Source organism: Ambystoma mexicanum, chromosome 3p (genome assembly GCF_040938575.1).
Source record: "Ambystoma mexicanum isolate Mex_15411 chromosome 3p, UKY_AmexF1_1, whole genome shotgun sequence".
Taxonomy (NCBI): domain Eukaryota; kingdom Metazoa; phylum Chordata; class Amphibia; order Caudata; family Ambystomatidae; genus Ambystoma; species Ambystoma mexicanum.
The window spans coordinates 842,569,596-842,597,146 of NC_090925.1; the positions used below are offsets into that span (position 1 = coordinate 842,569,596).

A 27,551-nucleotide genomic window follows, 5' to 3' on the forward strand; every position below is an offset into this window, starting at 1 on the left:
GACACAGGGGGGACTCTAGCAGCTCCAGCAGCGAGAGTGACAGCTCTGACACAGAGTCGGATTCAGGGAGCAAGGACGAGCAAGGCCACCTCAAGGCTTGGGTCGGCCCCAGCAACATTATTGAATCACCAGGCCCGCAGATGACCAAATGCAGGAGGCGCACAGCTGTCAAAAATGTGAATAGGAGTGTCAAAAAGACTATTGCATGGCATATCGAGTGCAAGATTAAGAAAAGGATGTGGCGAAAGCGATTTATAGAAATGTTCTCCCTGATAGAATATGAGGAAATAGGCTTTAACATTGCTATAAAAAACACGAGAGAGGAAGAGAAAGAGAGAGCAAAGAAGCCAAGATTGGAAAGGAATATACAGAATTGGGAAGCATCATTTCAAATCCGGTCCACAATTATTTTAGAAAAATTTCCTGAAGAAGGCACAGCGTTGATTGCATACCATCACAGGATCTTGGAAATCCACAATACATTTGGAGGAGAATCCTGGTTGAATTATGACAGGGAATTCAAGAAAGAATTGCAGAGGTTCCCTGACCTGGGGTGGGAGGAAGAAGATCCCAAACTGTATATGTTTCATGTTTTAAAAGAAAACTCGGCTCGCAATACACAAAATAATAAAGGGCACGAGTATCAGAGTAATAGGAGGGGGAACAACAGGCAGCGCAACCAGCGCAGGTACCAGAGAGTTCTCCTACCAATAAATCAAAACGCCCCTTTTGGAGGCCTGCCCCAGGCGGGGGCAGAAGACTGGCCAGCAAACCAAGGGTCAACAAAATACCCGTAACGCGGGTGGGGCTAGAGGGAACATGGGTGGGGCTAGAGGGAACACTACATCAAACTGTTGGTATTTTGATAAAGGGTTATGCAAATGGGGAGACGAGTGCCGGTACAAACACCAATGCAGTACTTGTGGAAGAGGACACAACATTGGTAAATGCACCAAGCCCACTGCTGCCAGGCCGAGCCCCAAAATCACTGAAGCCAAAAACAGCCACTAATTTTAAAATAGGGACCTCACCACTGAAGGTAGACAAACTCTTGCTAATGTTGCAAGACTACCCTGACTTAGCAGCAAGGAACTTTTTGGAACTGGGCTTTAGAGAAGGATTTCAAATCCCACTCCACAGACATGGATCCCACCACATTTCTAACAACCTGAAATCTGCCTCTTCACTAGCCTCAATGAAGGGGAAAATAGTACTGGGCAGCATAGAGGGACCTTTTGACACCCCCCGCACCTCCACGCCATTCGCTGAATTTGTATCCTCCCCTCTGAGGTTAGTGCCCAAGAAAGAAAAGGGGGAGTTCAGGATGATCCACCCACAACCTGTCTTACCCGCCAGGGAGCTCTTTTAACGATGGCATCCCGGCCACAGAGGCAGCTGTTTCCTACAGCAGCTTACAAGATGCTGTGGATTTAGTGAGTGTCAGGGAGGCACGCACTCATGGCAAAAACAGACATCAAGCATTTAGGTTGTTGCCTGTCCATGAGAGTGCATACCAGTGGCGTTGCTTCCACTTTGAGAATAAATTCTATTTTGATAAAGGCCTCCCCATGGGCTGCGCCATTGCTTGAGCATATTTCGAACAATTCAGTTCATTTTTTACAATGGATACTGCAAAAAGCCATGCCCAGGGCAAGAACAGTGCTTTATTTGGATGATTTTTTCTTTACTGGCCCAGAAGGGTTCCCATTGTGCAGCTCCTCTATCCAAAGATTTTGCGAAATCGTGCAGGCATTAGGGGTCCCATTGGCAGCAGAGAAGACGGTGCAGCCTACCAACACCCTTTCTTTCCTTGGGATTGAGATTGATTCTTCCAAGGGAGAATGCCACATACCCAAAGATAAAATGGAGGACTTGCTAAGGGCAATAGAGAAAATGACAGGAAAAAACAAGGCAACCCTGAAAGAAAAGCAGTCTCTAGCTGGGAAGTTCAATTTTACAACTAGAATCGTGCGACAAGGCCGGGTTTTCCACAGGAGCCTAGAGCTAAGAATGAGGGGGGTAACCAAGCAACACCACCGCATCAGATTGGGCAAAGAGATAGCACAATGCTTAGCTATATGGGAGTCATTCCTTAGCAACTTTAATGGGAAAGTGATATGGCGCAAGCCCATAAATGATGCAGGAAAAAGGGCCCTGTTCACTGACACGGCAGGAAGCAAAGGCTTAGGAATATGTTTTGTAAACAAGTGGTGTGCTGGCCACTGGCCTCACGGTTGGCATGATTGGGGGTGGACCAGAAACATTACCTCACTAGAGATATTTACCATATGTGTGGCACTTTACACATGGGGGGACATTCAGATTAATACAGAGTTGGTCACATGGTCAGACAATATGGCTGTGGTACACGTGCTAAACAAAAGTGCTGCATCTTGCTCTTTGGTATTGAAATTGTTAAGAGAAATTACGAAACTTAGTCTGAAATACAACATTGTAATAATTGGATGGCACATTGCAGGCAAGGAAAACAAGGCCGCTGACGCACTGTCCCGTTTTCAGTTCCACACTTTCAGGACGCTAAATCCCCAGGCAGAAGCAAAGATGACAGCTGTACCAGAGGAGGTGTGGGCCATCTTGGAATAAAACAAGGCAGACCACACCATCCTCCTAAACAAGGCGTTACCTGAGGAATACCCCTGCTCACACCCACCCCCAAGGCAAAAGTACGGCGGGGACCAAATCCCGGCACCACACATCAACAGGTGAGCCCAGGGGGATCTTAGGGGACCTGGCCAAGAAGGCACTGGCCCAAAAAACAGCTAAAATGTACAGTAAGTGCCTGACAGACTTTGGCAACATTACAAAGTCACCAACATCAGAGACCTCCAGGAGAGCCATGTCAATGACTTCATGGAATGGGCCTTCAAACAGAACAAAAAGAAGGCATGGGCATCCTCCCATTTGGCAGCAGTATCCTTCTACACTAGACTGGCGGGGGCCACTGATCCCACACACACAGCGCATTGACAAGGTATGCGCTTAAACTGGAAAGGGTAAAAAGAGACACAAGACGCCCTCTTAATTTTGCCAAATTAAAAACCCTTTTAGACACCCTGCATAAAGTATGCAATAATTAATACGAAACTACCTTATTTAAGGCAGCCTTTACGCTCATTTACTTTGGGGCTTTCAGGATTCGCGAAATTGCATCCGAAAACACAGGTTCTGAGGAAGGGCTGAATGTAGCTGACATCAACCTGGGCAAAGAGTCAATGGCAGTTAAACTGACCAAATGGGCGAAGGGAGAATTATCAATTTATACTGTATAGAAGAGACAGAGTACTGCCCCATCTGCAACACCAGGGCTTTTCTTAGCAAACGCCCCAGCCTGGGCGGCCAACTTTTTACACACACACATGGGTCCACCCTCAGCAGATTTCAATTGAGATCTGTGCTCAAAAAGACCATAATAGCAATAGGATGGGACCCAACAGAATTTGGGTCCCACTCATTAGGATAGGTGCAGGTACATCCGCTTGGATAGGGGGACATATCCCCCTTCGCCCCCTCTTTTACACACAGGGAACCCTCCTCTAAAACCTGCCTGGATTGTGGGTCACTCATTCATCACCAGAGCCAGCAGATGGCTCGAGGAAACCCAGGAGGGCATGCATTTCCAAGATACTATCACTTATTGGTGGGGCAAACCCGGCATGCGCTGGGGGGACCTCCACGACAAACTGGCCGACATGCTGGGGGTCAGCTCCCCCACCCCCCCCCCGGATTTCATGATCATCCACCTCGGTGGCAATGATTTGCCACTCATGGGCAGGAAGCCACCCCTGACCGAATTCTGCCCCTTCCTCAGATCCATCGCACACATGTTGAGAGAAACAGAAGTCATGATGTCCGAAATAATCCCACGCCAACACTGGCAAGGGGCAGAGTCCAACAAGGCCATGGATATTTCCAGGCGCAAATTAAACAAAGCATTGGCCAATTTTTGCTTATTCTTAGGTTTGCATTTTATTAGGCACAGGATCACTGTGCACAACAAGGCTCTGTTTTGCAGCGACAGGGTCCACCTATCCATTGAAGGCATGGACATCTTTACCAGAGATATCTTCTGGACCCTGGCAGCAAGGGGCTGTTCTTAGTTTGTTCACAAATTTTGGGGGGACCCGAGGGGCCGCTGAGCAGCACCGCCTCAGGGTGGCGGCAGGGATCAGCCTCGAGTTGGCCCTACGTGGGAGTAGGGGCCCCACTCACCTGTTTATTTTCTTATGTTTTTATGTTTGGTTTTCTTTTGCACCATGGCTTGTGTTACAATAAAGCTTGTGGCCAAAGTTTTTCCACCTCACATCTTGTTTGGCCTCCTCCTTTCAGACATTGTCATTACTGTCATTACTTTCATACCTGTCATCCCTGTCACTTGTCACCTGCATGCCTCCACCCCACACTAAAAACACTTCCAGGCTTATAAACATGGGCCCTCCGGTATGGAAGGCCCAGGGGTGTTAGCTGGGAGGTGCGGTTGTTGAGGGTCCGGCCGGGGCAGCACCTTTGAGGTGCTTGCCCTATTAGCATGTCGGTGTAAGGGCGGGCATACAGGTCCCCACTACAATGGGGACCCAGACAGCTGAGCGCCCGCTACGGAAGAGAGGTGGCGGGGGCAGGTGACTTCAGGTAGTCCCTGCCCCCGACACCTCACATCAAAGGCCCCCCCATCAGGACGGATGTGGAGACAAGGGGCCTTTGATGTTCAAAGAGGGGCTCATTCCTTTCCTCCCCCCTCCCCAGACTCCAGCGCTGGACTCTGGGAACCAGCAACCGATGAATAAAACCTCCCTCCAACCCTCTAAAATTCAGAAACAACCCCATAAAAAGCGGCCAGGTAGAAACACCATAGCATATAAAGTTCTTGCAGATAGAGCAGGCAACAATTTAAAAAAGTATCCAAAAGTCAAAAACACCTACTAAAGATACACAAATAATAACGACCAAATTCAAATTGTCAAAATGGAGCTAAACGCGTTCACGGGAATCCAGATATTAAACCCCAAGCTCAAAGAACCCACATCTGAGGAGAAACAAATCAATAACTCCTCACAAGGGGCTCATACACAAGTTGATCATGAGCAAAGGGAACGCCGAAACATGCCTTTCAATTGTGAAAGAAGGGCAATTGGCAGCGGGGGTAAAGGCAGGATGCCCCCTCTCTCACCCTGAGGACATGGAAGGGCAAATGCCCAAAACCAGATCAGGTTGGATGCAAGTGGAAGCTCAAGAACCCACCTCTGAGGATGAAAAGGAATAGCGCCTCACTGGGGGCCATATCACAAGTGGATCAGTGAGCAAAAAGGATGCCTAAACACAGTGGAACAGGCTAACACGCCGCACCACAAAGGGTACAAGGGAAGAACAATGCCCAAACACTAAAGACAAGTGAATGGCAAGCCTAAGCTCCAGAATCCATCTCTGAGGATAAAAAATGAATAACGCCCCTCAGGGGGCAATATCACAAGTGGGTCACCGGAGCGGTAAGAAGGTATACACATGCCTCAAAGCGTGGAAAAGCGAACAACAGTGGATGAAAGGCATATACCTCTCCAGCTTGCATGGGTGAAAAAACTGGAAGGATGCAGTATGGAAGTCAAGTATAAAAGATATGAAGATAAACCGGACACAGCTCACAAGCTGGGTCCATCCAACGTCACAAGCTTTTCGCATGAAGGGGCGGCAGGGATCGGCCTCGAGTGTGCCCTACGTGGGAGTAGTGCCCCCGCCACCTGATTCTCTGTTCCCCAAAATATGTTTGTTTTATTTTCTTTTGATGTTTTTTATGGTTGGTTTTCTTTTGCACCATGGCTTTCAGAATGCAAATAGGCTGCCTATTTGCATTTCTTAACACAGAAACGTTATGAACATCTCCAAAACAATTGTCTCTTAAATGGGCCATCATTTGTAAATCTCCCCCACTTTAATGCGCTGCTTGAAGAAAGAAAGTGATAAGCATTAAAGGGCCTGCAACATGGGATGGGCCGCTGGGAACGGGTGTCTCTCTCTAGAGAGTAACCTGAGAGTTGGGAGGCGATACTGTGGCCTCATGCAAGCTTCCTACATGGATGCTGCACAGCAGTTGAGGCAGACACTAGTGCCCTGGTATCCCTAAATATTATCCCCACCAAAAGTATCGCCGCACATATGGTCGTTTGTCTAGCCATAGGCGATATTTTTGGGGGGATAATTTGTGGGAGTAGGGGTTGCGGGGGTGTCCCCCGCACATTTAAAAATAACGCAGGGGTTGCGGGGGTGTCCCCTGCAGGGTCCATGGCTCAATATCGCCGCAAAAATATGGCGATATTTTTGTATCACAATATTTTTGCGGGGATATTAACACATGGAACCAGTGCCCTGCGGGTCCCCTCTGACAGGTTCTGACAGCGGGGCCCTGTGCCACTGCACGTACTGCTCATGCCTCGGGGCGGCTCTCGATGTGCATCAGCATAGGTGTTTGTGTGTGTGTAGCGCACACACACATAGGTGTAGCGTGTAGGAGTGGAGAACTGAAGTGGTGGAGCACTGGGGAGGGAGAGTTCCAGATTAGCCTCTGAGACTGCAGGCCAGGACTGACTAGAAGTTACCTGCCCTGTCCCTCTTTCTTATCTGCAGGGAGAAACGCTGGGTGACAGTGGGCGACACCTCTCTGCGGATCTACAAGTGGGTGCCGATCATAGACCCCCGAGATGAGGTAAGTGAGCCTGGCGGTGCCACCGTGAGTAGTTTTCTTCTGCCCGCCACATATTTAAATATAGTACTACTATCAGGTTTTTGTGCATCGCTTTATTCTGGATTCCTTCTAAGCACTATAATGACAGTTGTTCTTCATGCATTGAGATGTAATTTGCTCAACAAACACACCTATTTGATTTTAAGTCTGTGCCTTTGGGACAATATATAAACCGTAGGAGACATTTATACGATACGTAAAGCATGCTTTTAGGACGAAACTATGAACCTTAGGACGCATCTATACAATACCTAAAGCATGCATCTTCTGTGGAAGGTAGATTTGCAGAACACTGTGCACGTGCTCCTTGTTGCCCCGTGGGAGCTGCTTTTTGCTCCGGTTTATCCGGCTAATTTTGAGCCCTGGAATAATGTAATACATATGTACATTATGTCATCTATGGTATTCTATGATCGGTGCTAGATTTCCAAAAGTAACTGGTAACGGCTTTACAGTCTGCAATCCAATATAGGGGGGAATGACTCCAGCAGTTTGCCTTCTGCTGAGAAAACTGAAGGGCAGCAGACATGCCCATGATCACACACTGAGTCAGGGGAGCAGGGGGAATCGATACTATGGTGCGGAGTGGCAGAGCGGTCTCCCCACCACGCCACTCTTTACTTTCTGTGTACTCTGCAAAATGTTCTACCTGGAAGGTCTTGGTGTTTGTACCTCTGGAACTCACTCCTTTTCTTGGTGTCTTACCACTCCCCTGACAGGAGAAGCAGAGGCTGGAGCAGACTCCGGAGCGGCAGCAGAGGGCCCGGGAGAGGCGCGCCGCCCGCAGCAACCGTGCGCTCCTTATGCTGGACCTGAACGGTACACATTTTCTGTATCACAAACCGCTCTGAAGTAGTCACAAGGTGGCAATGTTTGAAACTCGTTTGATGGGCTATTTTAAATTTGGGAGGAAGTGTTCTGCATGGTCTTTACCTGAGGGGAAAGAATCCCTAGGCACCAGTGTTCTTCCTGGGCCCAGTTATTGCAGTCCTTTCTGTCTGGGAATTGCTAGTGCCCTTGACATTGTGGTGTGACTTGTTGGGCAAAGGGAGAAGTGAAGGTGGTTCAGTGCCACAACAGAGCAATGTTAAAATGCCACCAGAGCAGGAGTCCCGACCTCACCCCAAGAACCGAGGAGGATTCCGTGGACCAGGAAAGCTGGCCTGCTACAGCCCTCGGGCAAGTGCTGCAGGGTTCCTGGAGGAGGTAGTGGGGGGGGGGGGACCACCAGGCTCATCCTCCCCATGTTCATGGGATGCCCCTGTACCTCCCTTTACCCTGCTTTATTACTCCTTCATGAAAACAATACATGCTGTCTGGATTACACTGATGTTGCTGAGAATGAGAGGGAGTCCTAAGTTAATTAATGTATGGAAGTAACAGACCACCTAGTCAGATAGACCTCATTTATGTGAGATTATGTTATATGATATTAATATAGCGCCTAACTGCCATTGTCGTCTTCTAATCTAAGCACTTTAGGTTTTCTGGGAGGTCCATAGACAGCAGTCTGAATAGACATGATCATCAACAGTGTCAGAGCTAAATAGGGGATAGGGAGAGCGGTAGTCTTTTGTGCCCCTCCTTGGTTCGCTCCACCATGCCACCCACAGAGAAGAGCCAGATTAAGGGATGGTACAAATGTGCTATATTTAATGGAGCCGTACCAAGTCTTCTCAGTGGAATTGCTTTGCTTTTGATGGGCCAGCATTGGCATGTATGGGCAACTCTGCATTGTTTTTGATGGGCTCGAGCTAGCTACTAATATGGTCAGCTCTGCATTGCTTTTGATGGACCGGAGTTCACTCTTGTTATGGGCAGCTCTACATTGCTTTTGATGGGCTAGAGCTACCTCCTTTTATGGTCAGCTCTGCCTTGTTTTTGATGGGTCACAAGTTTGCTCTTACTATGGGCCAATCGGCATTGCTTTTGATGGGCCGGATGTAGCTGCTATTATGGGCAGCTCTGCCTTGCTTTTGATGAGCTAGAACCAGCTGCCATTATGGGCAGCTCTGCTTTGCTTTTGATGAGCCAGCTGCCATTATCAGCAGCTCTGCCTTGATGGGCCCGAGCCAGCTGCCATTATGGGCAGCTCTGCTTTGCTTTTGATGAGCTAGAGCCAGCTGCCATTATGGGCAGCTTTGCTTTTGATGTGCTACAGCTAGCAGCTTCATAGGCAGCTCTGCTTTGCATTTGATGAGCTGGAGCCAGCTGCCATCATGGGCAGCTCTGCTTTGCTTTTAATTGAATAGCCAAAGAGCTTCTCCAGGAGAATTGGATATTTCAATAACAATGACTTTGCATTTTCCTATTTTTAAGCATTTGAAACTATTTACCACAGTCTTAATATTGCAAATGAATGTCCATCAGCAATTACAAAAAACACTACTTCAGGCAGCAGTGGGCACCCTTGCTTGAGTCAGAAAAAAATCCAGTGCTGGGAATTGAAAAGAAAACAATACATTTTCTATTTCTAGTGTGGAGGGGGGGACAATTTCTAGCACCAGCATCCTGCTTGTGCTTGAAATTCTAGCACGAGATGCTTGTGCTGGACATAGAAACACATTGTATTCTTTTTCCAGTGCAAGAGAGTCTGCTCTTGATATGAATAGAAAAAGTGGGGCCCTTGTCTGCTTTGAACCCATGAATTTATTCTGCCATAAATCGCTGGAAAATTTGGAAAGTTTCAGGAACCTCCAATCACCTGACCTTTGAGTGGTTTGACTTTCCTTGAAACTGATTTGAGCATGAATAAGTCTGACGGCGATACATCCTGAAAGGGCTGAGCAATAAAAAGGAAGATGTGAAGAGACACTACAAGTAGCAGGGTATAGTTATTACTCAATTAAAAAATATATTTAAAAAAATATCCGGTTCCTAAATTGTGGCACTATCCTTTGTAGTTCGGTAGGCCTCCCTGCATGTTGGGAGATCTCGGAACCCCCCCTCGCCTCCCGCCAATATTACAGACTAAGCTACACAACCAATGAGCTTACATTTTAGCTATTTGGCTCCTACCCCTCCCACAAGTAGGCATTGGGTAAGTGTCCTGAAAACTGGATGAGGAGCTGCCAGGGAAGGTCACTGAGCGGGCTTCCTGCAGTCTTTAGTTAGTTCTTTAGCTACCAAAGGCCCTGCTCCTTCAGTGCCAACACACGTCATGTTTCCTTCAAGCAAAATGGTCCTGGTTGCTCCAAAATTGCCTCTTTGTACAGCATCGGTGCTGCTGTGGACTCATCCTATCAGTACTTTAAAGTGGGCTGACAAATTGAAGGGGGGCTGCAGCGAGGGCATGTGGCCTAAATGATGGGCGTGACCTGAAGTCTCCCCAGCACGGGACAATAGTTGTCGGGTTACTATATTTATTTTACTGTCCCACGGTAGGGTTTCAAACCCGTGCCCTGCTGGTGACAAGCCAGTGTTGCATCAGGCTGTGCTATTGGGATTTATGTATCAGGCAGTGTATTGAATGTAACAAAAGGAATCCAACACCTACGGAATAGTACAGTGCAATGTGACACTGGCTAGTCACTGGCAGTGCGTGGGAAAGATAGTGCTTTTTCCAAGGGCTGTTGGGGTTGGGTTTTGGAAGCTGCCGTGGCTGAGCCCAGGTTGGCCCCAGCCCACTTAAAGCCCTGCATCCTATGCTGACTCCCTGCTCCACTTGATGTGGGCCTTCTGTCCTGAGCCACAGTGGTTGGCTCCCGCTCCTATCCCTGCATGCAGGGCTCAGCTTTACTAAAATCCTTTCCGTCCACGCATATCTCTCTGCTCAGAGGGCTTTGAAATATAGTGATGGGGATCCTTACTGTGATGATAGAGTTGGATGCTAGGGCAGTGCCAGCAGGGCCCGAGAATTCAAAATGATATTGGGTTTCTTTTTAAAAAATGAGTACATTGCATAGAGTGGACCGGCTAATTTCCACATTCATGCAAAAGTTCCTGTGCGTTGCAAACAAAAACGTGTTAAAAAAAAAAAAGCTGAATTCGCTAGATTTTGTTTTGTATTTTGTAGTGCAAAAAACATGTACATGGCAGTGATGACGGAAGGACAAAGGAAATGGAGGCACCCCAATAACCCGTGCATGGTCCGCCTCCCTCCCCCCGGCAGAAGTGCGCCAAAAAGCCTGCGAAGGGCAACAACTAAAAGGGGCGGGGATGCCCCTTTATAGCGTGCGGGCTCTTTACTGTAGGAAGCATCCAGCCCCTGCAGAAGGACGCCTGCCCGCACTACAAAAAAGGATTTTGTTTTGTCCCCGTGTTACCAGTGGAAGAGGACCATTGTGCGAACCAGCGAGGTGAAAAGGCAGCCGTCGCTGCAAAGAAGGCGGGTCATTGGAGATGCCGAGGTACACCGGAGCAGCCCGAGGAAGGTGCAGGAAACGCCGGCCAGCACGTCGTGGACCAGCGGAGCGCGGCTTCGGGAGAGGCTTCGTGGGACAGAGGCGAAGGCTGGACCACTGGACCATCGCGGAGGAGCAGGCACCAGTGAGTGGGCGTCGCCATCCACCGCAAGGAAGCAGAGGAGGAGAAGCACCGTTGGAGGGCCGGCTACGCGGCTTGTGACGGAGGAGACACAACGCAGCAGCAGGAAAGGCAACCGCGCAGGGGGAAAAGTCACGGTGCCTACTGTTGAATAGACCTGGGCCGCCAAAAGGGGTGAAACAGAGGCATGGGCTTGCCGCAGCAATCTTTTTTGAAACTGCCCGACTAAGGATCCAGAAAGAATGGGAGAAGTAATTTCGGTTGCCTCGTGGGGGGAGGCACACAAACTTTTCATTGTCTGGCGGTGAATGGCAGGTTTGGACGGTGCAAGCAGGCAGTTGAAGAGCACGACCAGGACGCAGTGTCCTGAACAGACACATTGTACAAACTACGGTGTAAATTTAATCGGTTTGAGCTGGCAGAGCTGAGTGGCAAAAGGAGGTGCCGATAGAGTGGACTATGCCTCTGCCCCCCCCCCCCCCTCTCCACACACACCAGAAATCGCAGATAGGGGTTAAAGAGGCCTTTGAGTAGGAACTGTGTGGGTCTATAAAATAAAGGATTTAGAAGCATTTATGACAATGGCAAGATTGGCGGCTGCAAAACACGGCCCAAATTGGGTGGATGCACTGTTCCCTCAACTGGTGGAATAACAGGCTGGCCCCAGCCAGAGGCTGGATTCCCCTCTAATGTTCCTAACGAAGAGGAGGTCTTGGGAGAAGGACTGGAGGGTGAAGATGAGGCGGAGGACCCCGGAGAGGAGGAAGAGGTGCCTGTCACGAAAAGAAAAAGAACCATGACGCAGAGGGCTAAAGCAAACAAGGAACGGGCCAGGACCAGCAAAAAGCCCAGACCCACCGGGGTGGGAAGGAAAGGGAGGGCGCAGGAGGTTGTAGCCGCACCGGCAGCTGCACCTGCTGAGGCTCCAGGGAATGGTGGTCCAACCAGCACTCCTGTAACCAGACCAGTGGTAGTGGCTGAAGAAGGGCCCACATCCTTGGAGGCAGTGAAAGGTATGATCATGCAATGTATGCAAGCGTGGGGAAATGGGGGCAATGGTCAATTATTGAGTGGTAATGTTAATGATTTTAATCAAATTGCAAGTAATGCTGCAGTGGTACAACAGCGTGGAGTGAATCTCGGGCCAACAGGGCTTGGGGCAAGGGGGCTATCATTAAGGTACTCCACTCAGCACAGGATTCCCAGGTGGGGTGGTCCAGTTGCCTCAAGGGTATCGCGCTATGGCTGTAACTAACCCAAGATCATTAGGGGGGGTTGTTAATACAGTGCCTCAGGAGGGGACCCCGCTGACAGGGGCACAGCAGGGTCCAACTTGGTGGGGTCAAGGGTCGTCAGGACCAGGATTGAACACCATTAGCGGGGGAAATCAAGGGGCCCAGACTGCCGGGGGAGCCAAAGCATTCAAGGGGGAATGTGGGGCAATATTACTCAATACCGGAGACCGATGCCAGGCTTCTCTCCTGTCCGGGTGTCAGTGAGTTCCTTGATGTGGCACATCCCATGGGCTACCAAGGAGAAGTTGTGGAGGAAAGAATTTATTGAAATCTTAGACTTGGTGGGAATGGAACCCTTAGGGGAAGGTATAAAGGATTTGTCAGAGAAAGAGAAGGAAAAAAGGGAAAGGGAAAAACCCAAGGTGGAGCCAACTAGCCACAACTGGCTGAAGGCATTCAAAATGTATATGTCAATTATGCTAGAGGACCCCACAGGATGCCTTGTCTATGATTGCTTATGAACAGTATATCCACAACCTATATTCGAAGCCTGGGGGGGGGGGGGGGAGGTTGGTTACAGTATGACCGGGGCTTCCGACTAAAATTGCAAGTCTGGCCTGCTATGTCTTGGGATGAGATGGACATTGGGGGGTTCATAGATAAAATGGTGCCCGCAAGTGAAGGGGGGACAAGGCCCAAGGGGACAAACCTCAAGTCTGGAGGGGCAGAGGGGTTTATTCCCAACGGGGTAGGGCATCCTTTCGCGGGCACTCCTCCTGGAACAGCCGAGCCAGCTACTGGGTAAGCAAGCGGAATGCTGGAGGTTTAATGCTGAGGAGGCTGCCCTTTTGGCAAAACATGTCGCTTCAGGCATGCACGGGGCAAAGGTGCTGGGGACCATAGATCCTCTGCCAGTAAAGGGAAGCGGAGGAGTAGCCCCAAAACAAAAGAGAAAGGAAAGAGGGAATGAAGCAAAAACGCTCATGTTAAGGTTTACATACCCGCAGGTGTCTCAGATTGTGATTAAAAATTGTTTACCCACACGGGATGCGGGAAACGTTTTTGGAGGATTTCAATGTGGTACTGCTTTGGAGGGAGGATTGGACCAGCAGCAACGGGCTCAGGCTATTTACGGATTCATCAGGTTCCCTGGGTTTTTTGGGCAATCCCGGGCAACAATTGGTGTGGTAAGGCTTGGCCCACGGAGTCGCATCAACGGGGGATCACTAGGGACATCACGTTGCTTGAGCTGTTCCCCATTGTGGTAGCCTTTAAAATGTGGGGTGAGCAGTTGAAGGACAAAAAGGTTGTCAGACAACCTGGCAGTGGTCCAGATCATAAATCAAGAGTCATCCAGCAATACAAGGGTTTTAAGACTGCTTACAGAACTCAACAAGAGCATGCTTGCGTTAAACATCGAGGTCAGAGCACGACATATTCCTGGGGTCAAAAACATATCCGCTGATTCTCTCTCTCTCATTTACAGTGGGAAAAGTTCTGAGGGAATTGTCCAAGAGCAAGCGAGGTGATGACCCCATTCAAAACTTAGTGGTTGGGCATGATTGGGGACGATCTGAGTTCTCTGATTCACACGGCGCTAGCACCAGGCGCAGCAAGAAGATACGAGGCATGCTGGGAACAGTTCTTGGCCTTCCAAAAGAAGGTTTTGCTGGAGGGGCAGAGGGAGCTGCCAGTGAGGGCCTTTGTGGGCTGGTGCTGGCGGTCAGGGAAGACCAGAGCGTGGATGGGTTATCACTTGGCGGCAATAGCCCATTATTTTAAATTAGGGGGTAAAGGTGACCCCACGAAGGAACATTACATTATAATGGCCGTGAAGGGCTGGGCAAAGCAGGTGGTGAATAAACCCAATGAAAGATGTCCCATCGACATTGTAAAACTGCGTAGTTTGGTCAAATGCCTGGGGGGGGAGGTCGGGGCCTGCCATGACGACTATGAGAGGGTTTTGTTCGAGGCATCCTTCACTCTAGCTCTCTTTGGGGCATTTAGGGGGAGCGAGCTGGTCCCGGAGAACATGGATGCCTAGGGAATGGGGTATCTATAATTGAGTGATGTGCACATAACAGAGGGCCGGTTAAGCATGTTAAGGGGTCTAAAACCGATCAGGAAGGGAAAGGATGTACAGTGTCTCTCCGACTCATCCCTGAGAGCATAGTATGCCCAGTCAGGGCACTGAATGCCTTTCTCCAGCAGAGGCCTCCGACAAGGGGGAGGGGGGTGGCCTCTTCTCATTCACAAGGATGGGTCAGCACTGAGCCGCTTCCAGTTTAAAAGGGTCATGGACATGGCGCTGGGAAAAATGGGGGAAACCGAGGGGGTGTTCGGGACCCATTCCTTTAGGATAGGGGCGGCCACGTCAGCGGCAGCCGGGGCCTGGGGGCAGAGGACATCAAGCAGATCAGGGTGTTTTAAGAGATACATCAGACCCGAGAAACTGAAGGGTTAACATGCTGCCTTCTCATCCCACTAGCGGCGGCTCGGAGGAGAAGGAGATCCGTCTGGGTGATGGGACACTCATTTATGTCAAGGGCAGGGGCGAGCTGGACGGCAGAGCAGGAAGAGTTGACTGCCGGCGAATTCAGGATCTAGTGGCACAGGGGGCCGGTGATGAAATGGGCGCAGTTGCTGGGGCACGTGCGCAAATTGCTGGGTAAGCAGCAAAAACCGGACGTTGGTCATAATCTGGGGGGGGGGGGTAATGATTTGACGAGCCTGGGGAGGGGGGGGCTTTGATGAGGGAGATGATGTTCTTGTTGCAGGCACTGGTGGCACAATTGGGAGAGACGGAAATCATCTGGTCGGAAATAATCCTGTGACAGGAGTGGAGGGGTGCAGAGAGCCACTCGGCAGTGGACAAATCTAGAAGAAAATGTAAATGTTCAATGTCAAAATTCTGCAGGGGCAGAGGTTTCCCTCAGATCAGGCACGGCCTGATTAACTTGAAATCCCCGGAATATTACCTTAAGGATGGTGTACATTTGCCGGCGATGGGGATGGATCTCTTTTATTGGAATATCTGCACTAAACTCCTGGAAATGTAACCTAAGGAAAGGGGGAGCCATGGTGGACGGTAACCCACCAGTGGCGTGGCAGTGTTTGGGCGACCACAAGACGGACTCCGGATGAGCCAGGAGAAAGCCGGAAGGGTCTTTGCTCTTCTCAGACCAGCGCCTCTTGGGAGCCTAAGTGACAGGGGCGTCTGGTGGTAACAATAAGGGTTCAACTGTTGTTAGTGATAGATGTAGACGATTTCTGTAGTGTTCTGCTGGCGTTCTTGCGCGAGGATTGATTTGTATATATCTGGGGGACAAGGGTCTATGGGTGATCCAGCTTTCTTGCTTCGTTTTACCAGCATTCTGAATGTCTCTGCTGATATTTCAGTTCATAAGTTGCTAAACCCATAGGAAGAGCACTTTTTGGGCGGCTTATAACTTGGCTCTCAATGGACGAATCCTCACCAAACTGTGCAAAAAAGTATATGGCCCACTTGGAATTTTTTTCGGCAAGGTTGATGAGGTTGCGTCAGGGAGGGGCTAACTTATAGGGGGGGTTCCCAATCATTTTTTTTCATAGACTACATGGAAAAAACTTTGCTCACGCCTACAGCCCAAACCGCTAGACCGATTTTCACCAAATTTGCTGCAGGAGCAGCAGCTTGGTCCCGAAAGCGTGCTTTTGTAAATTTGCTGAAAATCTGTCCAACAGGCAAAATGTAGGTAAAAAAAAATGTGATATATCTGGCACCGCTCAGCGGACCCAGTTCCATTTTGGTCCGCGGACAGGCATACGATTGGTCTAGAGGGTGACGTGGTCTGCGGACATCAGACGTGCCGTGCCCCCTGATTGGATGGTAAAAAGCATGAAGTGCATCAGATTTTTGGAAACGCCCGTCAAGTGGGATTCGTGGACTTCGGCCGATGTCCGCAAACATTGCGGTAAAAACATATAAAAAAACACAACATTACACTTGTCATGATTATCAAACAATCTCGGGGTAGGTGAGGGGTGATGTGGATGGGGAGGGATATGGCCATGAGAAGCCAAAAAACAGGTGTTTTTCACCGTAAAAAAGTTTGCGAACGGTCCGGATGTTCGTGAACAGTCCTGTGAAGTTCGGGAACACTTCACATGTTCGGGAGCAATTCTTGGATGGCTTATAACTTTGGCATCACTATATGAAACTGCATGACATTTTGGAATTCTATTCTAGACCCGAATGGCTTTGCAAAGTTTGGTGGGATTCTGTAAAGTGGGGGTGAGACTAGAGGGGGGGTGGTCCCCAGAATAAGGCTTATAAATGTGTTGCCATTTGACGAATCTGCACAAAAGCTTGAAAAACGTTTTTAAATCTAGGTATAAATGTTTTTATAAAGTCTGGTGGTATTTTCTCAAGAGGGGCTAAATTAGAGGGGGTCTCGATGGCTTATAATTTTGTTGCTGTTTAACGAATGTGGACAAATGTTTTCAGAAAGATTATAGACCCAACCTTGAATGTTTAAGTCTGAATGGATTTTGGCAAGTTGGGGGCAAAGTTGTATGACTATTGTATGTACATACATATTGACACTTTTGGCGAAAAAATAAAACATGGGTGGATTTAAAGCAAACTTGTGTAAGGAGCATTGGCAAGGACCTGAAAGCATGGTTTTGCAAATGTGCCTTTGTTTTATTTTTTGACAAGTGTCATAATTTAGGTACAAAGAATAGTTTATATACCTTTGGTGACTGAGGTATAACCTGTGGCCATGGGCTGTGGCCAGATTGTCTGACCCGAACTATCTGGCTACTGGCCTTGACCGCAAGGGATGAAAAATTAGTGTTCAAGTAGCCATGTCCACGTGGGACCGGCTGTGATAGTTATTTGAAAGTAGGGTAGGTTTGAAAGGGGAAAATCAATGTGCTCATGATAATATGGTCATAGGGTTCTGACTTTGTCTTCTGCAGGCTGCCATGGAAAGGGAAGAGGGGCTCTGTGCTGAGCCACGCCTTCTTTTTCCATGGTGGCCATCTTGAAAAAGGATTTTCCTTCCTGCGGCGTCCCGCTGTAGGAAGAAAAATCTATTTGTTAGCACCCCAGGTTCCTGCTTTGGGAACCAGTGGTGCTAATGGCCTTTGTCCGCCATTCGAGGGCTGCAATCGAGGATAATGGTCCAGAGCCCTAGTTAGTTATTCATTTTAATGCACCGAAGCCCGCAGGCATTGGGGTGCACACAGACACTTCTCTTGGGCAGATAATTTGGGCTGCCAGCCGTTATCTCCCGTTGCAGTCCCTGGAACAGGGGATGAAAACCACATTATTCCCATTAGCATAACACAAAATGCTAATGGAAATACCTATTGAGTCTATGTATGGTCACGTGGCATTGTCCGGAAGGTCCACAGTGACGACAGACGTTTGCGGATGTTGACCGAAGCAAAAACAGTGGGAAAAGTATAGAAGTGTTAAAAGTGATGCTAGAAGGTGGGAAATGGCAGAGTTTTAAGGTGAAACGTTGTAAATTGGACACAAACGTTGCTATATTGGGGTAAGTATGATATTAGTAAGTTGTAGGAAAATAGCATGCACAAATAACATGTAAAAGCTTTGTGAAAGGGACCTTATGGTTAAGTTGCACTAGTAAATACTTATGAAATTCAATGAAAAAACTTAGTTAAGGGGACGTTATGGTTGGTTGCACTAATAAAAACCCATGAAACTCAATGGAAAAACATTGTTACAGGGACGTTATGGTTACTGGTAAAACCGAAAAACCTCAGAAATTCACCAGTTATGGTAACCTAACCAACCGGAACTCGCACCACCACCGTGCACTGCTAAGACTAACATCCAGGACATCAAAGATGACATCAGAGATGTCATTGATGACCTCGCTGATCACATCACATATCTGGACCACTTATTTTTGTTCACTGAAATAGCTAAGCCAGGTGGCTTTGTTCACTGACAGTCGGAATATTAAAATTCCAAAGGTGCTCTATATCTAGACCTTGTCATATGTTCTTAAAGTACTTTCCTTAGGGTTTGGTCTCAGCTCATGGTGCACATACATGGGCAATAGCCGGCCTCAAACACACAATTCATTTGTATACATGAAGATAAACTTTAATGCCATTAACATTTTCTGATGATGCTGTTTCTTTTTTCCTTACTTTAGTTTCCCTGTATGTTATCTGATTTGTATGTATTGTGTGTCTTCATATGTATTGTTTGTACTAGCACAAGTCTGTAGTAAGTCTTGAATTGTTAGCTAGTTATTACATGTTTAACATTACACAGTCACCCTTGACATCTTGTTACTAACATTATAAACACAACCCCTTGTAGGGATTTTTCATCAAAATTAATTTCACGTGATGTAATCAATGACATTTGTGATGTCATCTTTGTCCTGGGTGTTAGTCTTAGTAGTGTGCGGTGGTGGCGCGAGTTATAGTTGCTTAGCTTACCATAACTGGCACATTTTTGAGGTTTTTTGGTTTTACCTGTAACCATAACGTCCCTGTAACAGTGTTGAATTTCATAGGTTTTTATTAGTGCAACCTAACCATAACGTCCCCTTAACTACGTTTTTTTCATTGAAAAAAAAAAAAAATATATATATATATATATATACACACACACGTGCGCAGGCAAAGAGCAATTCTTCAGAAAGCAAAGTACTATGTCAATTAGCAAACACAATGTAAAGCCAATGCTGTACTTCTGCTAAGTAAACCACAGTGTAAAAGACGTATAACCAAGTTGCCTAATAAGTGACCTGAATAGCATACTGCCACTCTATACTTTCTAGAAAGGCAGTATGCAATTCAAAGGCGAATAATAACTTTGTAATATAGTAGACCCAATTCAAAGGTAAGTAGTAACATGGCAAATGCTTTCCAGAATGGCAGGAGGCAATTCAAAGGCGAGTAATAACTTTGTAAGACTGGTAACTTACTATGTTTCAGGATTAATGCAGTTACACTACCAACAGTAGCAAGTAAGTACTTGGCAACGGTTGCAATACTTCTTCAGAGGCTTTTGCAGTCCTTTCCTAATCTAGACGTGAGTGTTCCCAGAGGATCAAGAGGACACCGATGGACCAGTGGCCAGCTGTAGGCAGAACAGGATAAGGCACAAACTGTAGCAAAATCAGAATTCCAGAGGATTTCTCTACTAACAACTAAATGCAATACTTTGGAGTTACTTTTTAGAATAAGAGAAACAATTCAAAGGGAAGTAAGCACTTGGCTGTTTTAGATCCTTGTGACAGAAACAACACCAACACACAAGAAGTTGCTCTGCAATCTTTTCACAGAGCCTAGGCTTTAAGAGTACTTCTTTATTGAGTTCTAAATCTCTTTTCAGGGTCAGATTAGAGGTACAGCTTCCGCCTGCCTTTTTGACAAGGGTCAAGAGTTCCTTTGGAATTCTTCTGTAGCTGTCAAGTAATCGTTTTTGTGGGTAAATGGGTACAGGGACTTCGCAGAGGGCTTCCTGAATGTTTGTTTATTTTCACATTTATAGCAGTGCACCAAACCTCTGCGCATCAGGGCGCTAGTTAACAGTAAGCGCAAGGTAAGATCAAGCAGGTTCATGATCAAGCATAAGGTTACAAACATAAGGTGGATCTCGAGCCAAAAAAATCTCGTGGACCCCACGCCTCATGGTACGGGGGGGCAACTGCCAGTGTAGGGAAATGCACAAAAGACAATAATGGAGTAGGTGCACATACTGGGATAGCCAAACCCCTGGAACAGGAGTCTAGATCAGGTGTGCAGATACAGGTGGGTAAAAAGTGACATTGATAAGGGTGCGCAATTTGGAAAGCCTCACCTCCTGGGGCGGGAGGTATGTCAAGTATGCATTTACAGGTAGGTAAAAAGTGATACTGATAAGGGTGCGCAATTTGGAAAGTGTAAGGCCTGGGCGAGCATGTATGGTCGAAATCTCAACTACACAAATTAACCCCATAGCCACACAGGAGCAACAGAATGACTCTAAGTATTACCTCAAGTCTCACAGTCCCTCAGCAGTGAAGAAGATAATGTAGGTGGACGCGTTCATGATGCAGCAGCTACAGCACCTAGCTAATGAATTCTTGGTCTTCAGACGAAAGAATGGACACTGGAAGGGATTTTGCAGCAGCAGTCAAGTGGAAAGGCTTCCAGCAAAGGATTCTTCGTTGCTTCTTGCGGCTCTGATTTTTGGTGCCCTTTTCAAGAAACCAGATGAAGAGCGGTTGTCGTCCGACGATTCGGCTCGCTATATCTGTCCAGCATTAGGGTGAGGGGACTGGAGTGGCATCTTGGCTCTGGAGGTCTGGAAGGAGGCCACCAAGTTTCAGTTTCTTTATTCAGAAGACGATGCACATCACTCAGTCTCTAGGTCCCAGGGTATTGTCTGTTTGCAGCCCAGGAAGGTCACAGCTCATCGTGGGTTAGGTTGAAATGCAGGTCTTTTTAAGACTGATTGGTCCCACCAGTCCAAGAGAAGGGGACGTCCTCTTCGGGTCTCCTCTGTCGCATGGAAGAAAGGGTCAGCACAGCAGGGTGCACTCAGCAGGCTTCTCCGGTTGCTGGAAATAGCTACAGGTGCCTTCTCTTGTTCTTCCAAATCTGATTGGGCTCCAGTGGTTTATTTAATTGACTCTCTATAATGTGCCTATATAACAAATGGTGTTTCAAGGTGCAACAAGACAAAAAGAGGGGCGAGGACAGGGATGAAGAACAAAAAACAGTCCTATGCCTTTCGTCATCTGGATCGTGCAAATGCAGTTACAAGAAGTGTAGGGGAGTGGGGAGGGGGAAATGCTGGTCAGAGTGGAATGCGTTCATGCTAAAATGGGAAGGGAAGAGTGGAAAGCACGCAGGTTCTGTGGGATGAGGATGGTGGGGTGAGAGCCCCCAGTATAGATGAGTGCTACGGGGAGGCCAGGTGGATTATTTCCAGGGGAAGCAGGGAATGAGGGTCCACATGCTAAGTGCGAGGTCTGGGCTGGATCGGACTCAGTAGATGTATAGGCTAGCCAGGCTAGTACAGGAGGAGGTAGCTTGGTAGGGCAAGTGGAGGTTTGGGTGGGGTTCAGGGGAGAACGAAGTGCTGAGGTAGACTGGGCGAGGTGGGGCTGGTGCTCTGTAAGACTCAGAATGTACCAGACAGTCAGTCAAAATGCATCAGTGGGGGACATCAGCAGGGGAGAGGGAAGGAAAAAGGAAAAGGAGGGGTCTTCAGAAGCTTCCGGAACTTAAGGAGATCCAGCTCAAGCCTGAAAGGGCAGAGAGGCCATAATGGAGGGAGGCTGCTGCTGCGGGGGCGGGGAGGCGTTAGGTGGGGGGGGAGAAAAAACAAGGAAACTGATGAACAAGGAATCATGAGTTTGGTCCCCAAGGCAATTGTGGTCATCCTGGGGACATGTTTGTCAATAAATGTGGAGGCCTCTTCATGGATGGTGAAAAAGTAGACTTATTGAGTGTTCAATCCTGAGTTTGGCCGTATTGAGTATTTGACCCTCAGGTCTCGCAGTCTCTTCTTGGCAGCCAGGAAAGATTTGCACTCCTGCTGGACAGCCACAGAGCAGTCGGGGATATAAGTGGATCCTGGAGGAGCCAAGGAAAAGTTCCCCTTTAGCTCTCGCCGCCCGTAGGAGCGAGTCTCTATCACAGTAATTTAAAACTCTCTCAATTATGGTACGAGGGGGTGCACCCGGCTTAGGTTTGACCGTCAGGGCCACGTGAGCTCTCTATTGCCAACTGTGGGGAGAGCTTCGGGGAATCCAGTAGCATGAGCAGAGTGCGCTCAATATAGTCTTCCATGGGGCTGTCTATCTTATCCTTTGGGACCCCGATAATGCGGAGGTTGTTGCATCTAGAGCGCGATTCAAGATCCTCATTTTAATTGCTGATATCCAGAACTTGTCTGGAGAGAGGGGTCAGCCCCACTCGGAGGGCAGAAATGTCATCCCCTGCTAATCCGACCCTGGTTTGCACCTCTGTGACCCGGTATCTTTTTTTTTTCCATGTGGGCTTTAATTGATGATATGGACCTGTTCATGTCATCTAATTTAGAGTGCAGGGCTGTGAATCCCTCGCGCATGTAGTCCATTTTCTGGGATCAAGTGGACTCTGGAGGTGTCGACGTTGTAGGTTCAGGCTCAGGAGCGAGCTCGGAAGACTTTGGTGGTGCTTTTGCAAACATATTGATGGAGCTCTGCTTTTTGCGAGCACCTTTTTGTCATGGTCCCAGCGGCCGCCACTCATGGCGTACTATGTGGTGCACCCGAGGCGACTGCGGCTATGCAGGGATAGATGGTTCATCTCCAGCAAAAAACAAGGGGCACAGTTATCCAAGTCCAGTTGTTGACAGGTTTCAGGGCCAGACCGGAGGTGGGGCCCCCTGTTTGGTGGATAAGCAAGGCACAGGCCAGGTCTCGGGTAACAGTAAAATCAGGAGGCGATGGGGCAGGCTGCAGAAGAAAGGCGCCTGCTGGCCGAGTAGTAATCGCCCCAATCGTTTTATTGAGGGCACATCCAGACGGTATGTACACAACGGCGATCTAGCGAAGGGATATCGAACCCCTGACTAATGTAGAACGGTGTGGGTGTCCACTCAATTGCTCAAAAGGGGGCCAATCGTCTTGCAGCAATATATAGGCCAGCACTCTGACCCGTTCCGAGGGCCAAATAGCCTTGGGTAGACAGGCCCACGTAGCATTAGAGAGGGGCAGCGGGCAATTAATTGGATGTTGCAGTGCGTGCTGTGGATCCTGAGGGGAAGCTTCAGCAATAACAATTTCAAGTGGAAGGGAAGCAAGCTCCTGATGTGATCTGTATCCGCAGTGACATCCACTCAGGCAAATTCCATTATGATCAGAATGGGTTGTGTTTTCCCACGTATGCTGGCCCCCGGGGTATGCGCTGACAAGGGAGTGTGGCAGTGAATTGTGCGCCGGCGCAAACCACCATGGTCCTCCAAGGATGTGAAAAGCAGTGGAGAGCCACGCACAGGTGCTGGTCTGGCCAGACAAGATTCAGTAATATGTAACACCGGTGAGGAGTGCCCCTCGCCGCAGCTTAACTAGCTGTGTCCAGCCACAATCAAGAATGTCCAGCCACAATCGAGAATGTAGAGGGTAAGAAACTGCGCTGCAGCGGGCTCAACAAGTAGGGGTCCTCGGCGACCTGCCTCCATGTAGGACCATGCAAAGTTCAAATAGTTGGGGGAGAGGGTGCGGGGGGGTGTAGAGATTCATAATATCAGTTAGCAGACCCAAGTGCTCACTGCTGTGGGGCAGTGTACATCGGTCAGCACCCGCCAGACCCCACGAGGAACAGGAACGTGGGGGTTCCAGGCATGGTGCTCCGCTCGGTCTGCTACGGGTCCACAAAACAGGAGGACACGCCGAGCACAGCGGCAATCAGCATGCTGCTATGGGCTGAGTGTCGAGATGCGCAGGCAGCCCTTCGCGCTTCGGCGTCCGCCCCCAGCCGGCAGGTTGCCATCAGATGAGGCGCAGGCAGTGTGCACCAGTGACCGTCAGCCAGCCGGGTCCGTTGTAGAGCCACAGGCGCCGCTTCTTGAAAACCTCGGCAATGCGAGCTGGCTAGGATAGCAGGGCGCCTCTCCCCCAGGCAGGCCTCCTCGACCGTGGCACTCGCGCCCGCCGGGGCCCGTACCACTTGGAGGTGAGGCGCGGGTCAGCACGGCAGAGGCTCCTGGTTCCCTGCAAAACTGCAATATCGCCGCCAGGGCGCGCCCCCGCCAGACGAAATCACTGCAGATGCTGTGAAAGGGCAATAGCAACTGGGCATCCGTCTCTGCCTCAGGGAATTCAACGCAACACCACAGATTTGAGTTTAGGAGGTGTCCCAGTCCGGAGCTTACTCTCAAGCAGCCATCTTTTACAAGCGCAACAGCGCCCCTGGCATGTGAGATTTCACTTTTATTTGGCCCAGTATTAGCTGCAACAGTAGCAGCATTAGATCTTCCTTCAATGTGAAAGTTGTCCATTGTTAATGGAACTGCATTCAAAGAAAGACTGCTTTTACAGGCGTATTCATATTTTTTTTATTTTTATGGAGCCCAGTTCCCTTAAGCTCCTCCCACTTCTCAGGCCAACCTCCGTGACGTTTCTTTTTCCTCCACGACTTTATAAAGTTCTAAAAGACCTTTTTTTTTTTAAAAAAAAATAATAATAATAATAGTTTAGATATTTCAGTTATACAACATAAAAAGGATTACATTATTCCTCTTAAGGAGATGAATAAGGAAAAGGACTCTGAAACTGTGTATATGTTTAGATGGGTTTCAGATTTGCAGCAGCGTTGTTGACTGAAATTGCAAGAAACATCCCAAGTGTAGCCACCTCACACCACCTTTTTCATACTTCGATTAACCCACGGACGTGAGCCGGTAAGGGGGCACTCCGAAGAGTGTGGTCTGACCTGTCTTCACCCTCTGGATTCAAGATCCAGGAACCCAGCCAATCTGCACTTAAGCTACATTGAAACTTTGGAGGGTGGATGTCCTTTCAGGACACCCAGCCTCCCAGTTGGAACTGGTTCCAGGAAGGCATGCCAGAAGACAAAGAGCTGCAGACTTTCTGACTCCTCCCTTGTTTCCTGGATTCACAGACTCTCCGGAGCCTCGGTGGGCCACGCAAAGGATACCCGCTGAAGACAAAAGTCAAACCAGGACCTCCCTAACTCTACACATCAGAAGAAAGACCAAGAAAGAAGAAACGCAAGAAATGGTGAAAAAATAATACAGACACCATGTTGCGTCAATGGTGACCCTTCTGTGCATTATGAGGGATGTGAACACAGCCTACGGGTAAAAAGAACACACAATTCGGTAGAGCATGTCCACTGCCACCAGCCATGGTAGTCACTGTAGCAGAAATGGCGTAGGAGCAGTGAGAAAGAGGATGCAAGGTAACCCCTAAGCACTCCACACAAGGTGGGGTGGGCTGATCTCACAATAATAAAATAAAAAGTATCCCTTGGGAACATTACTTTTCACAAGGAAAATAAAAGAAAATAGAAAGGGAATCCCAAGGGGCCATACTGCACATAGAATGCTGTGTGTATCAAAGTTGGAGGAAAGTATGACTCCAGAAAGAAAGTATGTAGAGACACAAAATTAACTTCCATAGAGTAAAAGAAAGGGTGAGTGGGGGGGGGGGGGGGGGGAGTCCCACTCGCCCGGGAGCATAGAAAAGAAATCCACAAGTCCAACAAAAAGTGCTTGGGGTCTCGCAAGTGAGGGAGATTTGGCATAAAATGAAAAATCAGACCTAACATTGTGCTGTGGTTATCATACCAGGAAGGTCAGTGACTTTAGTGACTGGCAAGTAGTATGCAACTTAACATTTTTCACCACATAGGTTGCCTATGCCATGGTAAGGCCACTTCAACCTGCTTAGAGGGAAGAAGAGTGTAAACTAAACCAACATGTTTTGGTGGTTGCTTGCAACGCACATGCCATCATCGATTGCCGCAGGCAATTGCAAAACTTTTTGCCACGCAAGGCAAAGTACTTGGCGTTCTCCTTTGCAGCTGCTTCATGCCTGTTGACGGCTCCCTATGCAGCTGTGTATAAGTTCTCCATTGCCATTAGTCTTTCTGGGTGACCTCAAGAGCAGACAGTAGATTGAAAGAAATTGGTCCAAACAGTGCGGTAGACATTAAAGAGAAACTGACAGAAATAAGGTCAGCGTGCTTCACTTCCAGGTATTCCCCCTCTTACTCTAGCTTTATTTGGTTAATCGCCATTTTGAATATCCAAGACCGTTGCACGTTTGTCTTCTAATACATTTATTTCCTGTTAAATACTTAGCAACAAAACAGACTTGGGTGTCGCCTTGCTGAGGGATTCGGCCAACAACTTACACAAATGGTTGTCGCACCATAACCTCTGCGCTGGCTGCATCTGTCACTAACATACACTTACTCCACCCTACTTTTAAAGGAGAATCTCTCTGCCGGTGTTAAGGGGGGTAGTTGTGTTGGCACCTTTGCTGCAAGAGCTGTATACAAACACTCTACAGGCCAGAGACCACTGCTCTGCAAACGTGTACCAAATAACTTCATAGATGTTTTTCTGCCCCTATGTGTCACATTAATTTTAAATGGTCATTTTGGGTGTTGGGATATAAAGTTAAAACAAAAACATGTACTTCTCATTAACCCTCTTTCCCCCCCCCCCCCCCCATCATCTTCTGGATCTGTTCTGACATTTTTAAACTGAGCCAAATCGCCACCATAGTTGTCTGCGGGATCCCACTGCCAGTGTTCCCCCCCGTCCCCCCTCCCCCCTCTGGCCACCTAGGACAAGGTATGTCCTAATAACAGCATCCCACCTTCCCTTTCTTCACACTGCGACATGTTTATGGGATCTAACCACGACCATCGAGTATGGGGTCCCTTTAAGGCAGGGGACTTTGTTTCTTACCTGTATTTGGTGCCGTGTTTTCCCATACACCAGAACCAACCAGATTGTTCCTTGCATTCTCAGGAGGAACTGAAAAACAGCTGTACACAGGAAGGCGGAGAGAGCATCCAGAGAGGGGAGCGCAGGCATGCAGAGCCCTGCAAAAGAGGAGGCCTGTACGAAGCAGACAATGAGGTGGGAGGAGATGCCAGACTTGCAGACTGGGCAGGGCACGTGGGCACTTTGATGAGTCAACCCCAAGTAAGACTGGGCCGCTGAGGCAGAAAGCTCGACCTACCCCGGCCCCCTCCCCAAAAGGCGAGAGTAACCATTGTTCAGATACCCAGACGCTGTGGCTTCCCACAGGGGGAAGCCCTCGGGAGCCAAAAGAGACTATCCCGAGGAGCACGTAGCCCATGAGTTTTCGACTGAGAAGCATGTAGCCCATGACGGGCTAACCAAGAGGGGAGAAGGGAATCAAAGCATTGATGGGGGCCATAGAACCCCCACAGTCAGCAAAGGGCACCCCAAAAATGACCCCAGGACTGGGTGCATGAAGGCTGGAATCTGACAGGGCCTGAGGCACCGTAGCCATTGAGGGGCCTACTGACGGAATACCCCAAGATGCGGCAAAAGAGAGTGAGCCATCGAG

General features: G+C 48.5%; 1 protein-coding gene across 1 annotated transcript in view; it reads left to right on the forward strand.

The window, feature by feature from the left end:
- Positions 1-27,551, forward strand: part of BCL7C (BAF chromatin remodeling complex subunit BCL7C) — a 106,082-nt gene that overhangs the window by 15,827 nt on the left and 62,704 nt on the right. The window contains exons 2-3 of the mRNA XM_069651948.1: positions 6,634-6,712; positions 7,471-7,570. Coding sequence (XP_069508049.1) covers positions 6,634-6,712; positions 7,471-7,570 — 179 coding nt within the window. The remainder of the gene's footprint in view (positions 1-6,633; positions 6,713-7,470; positions 7,571-27,551) is intronic.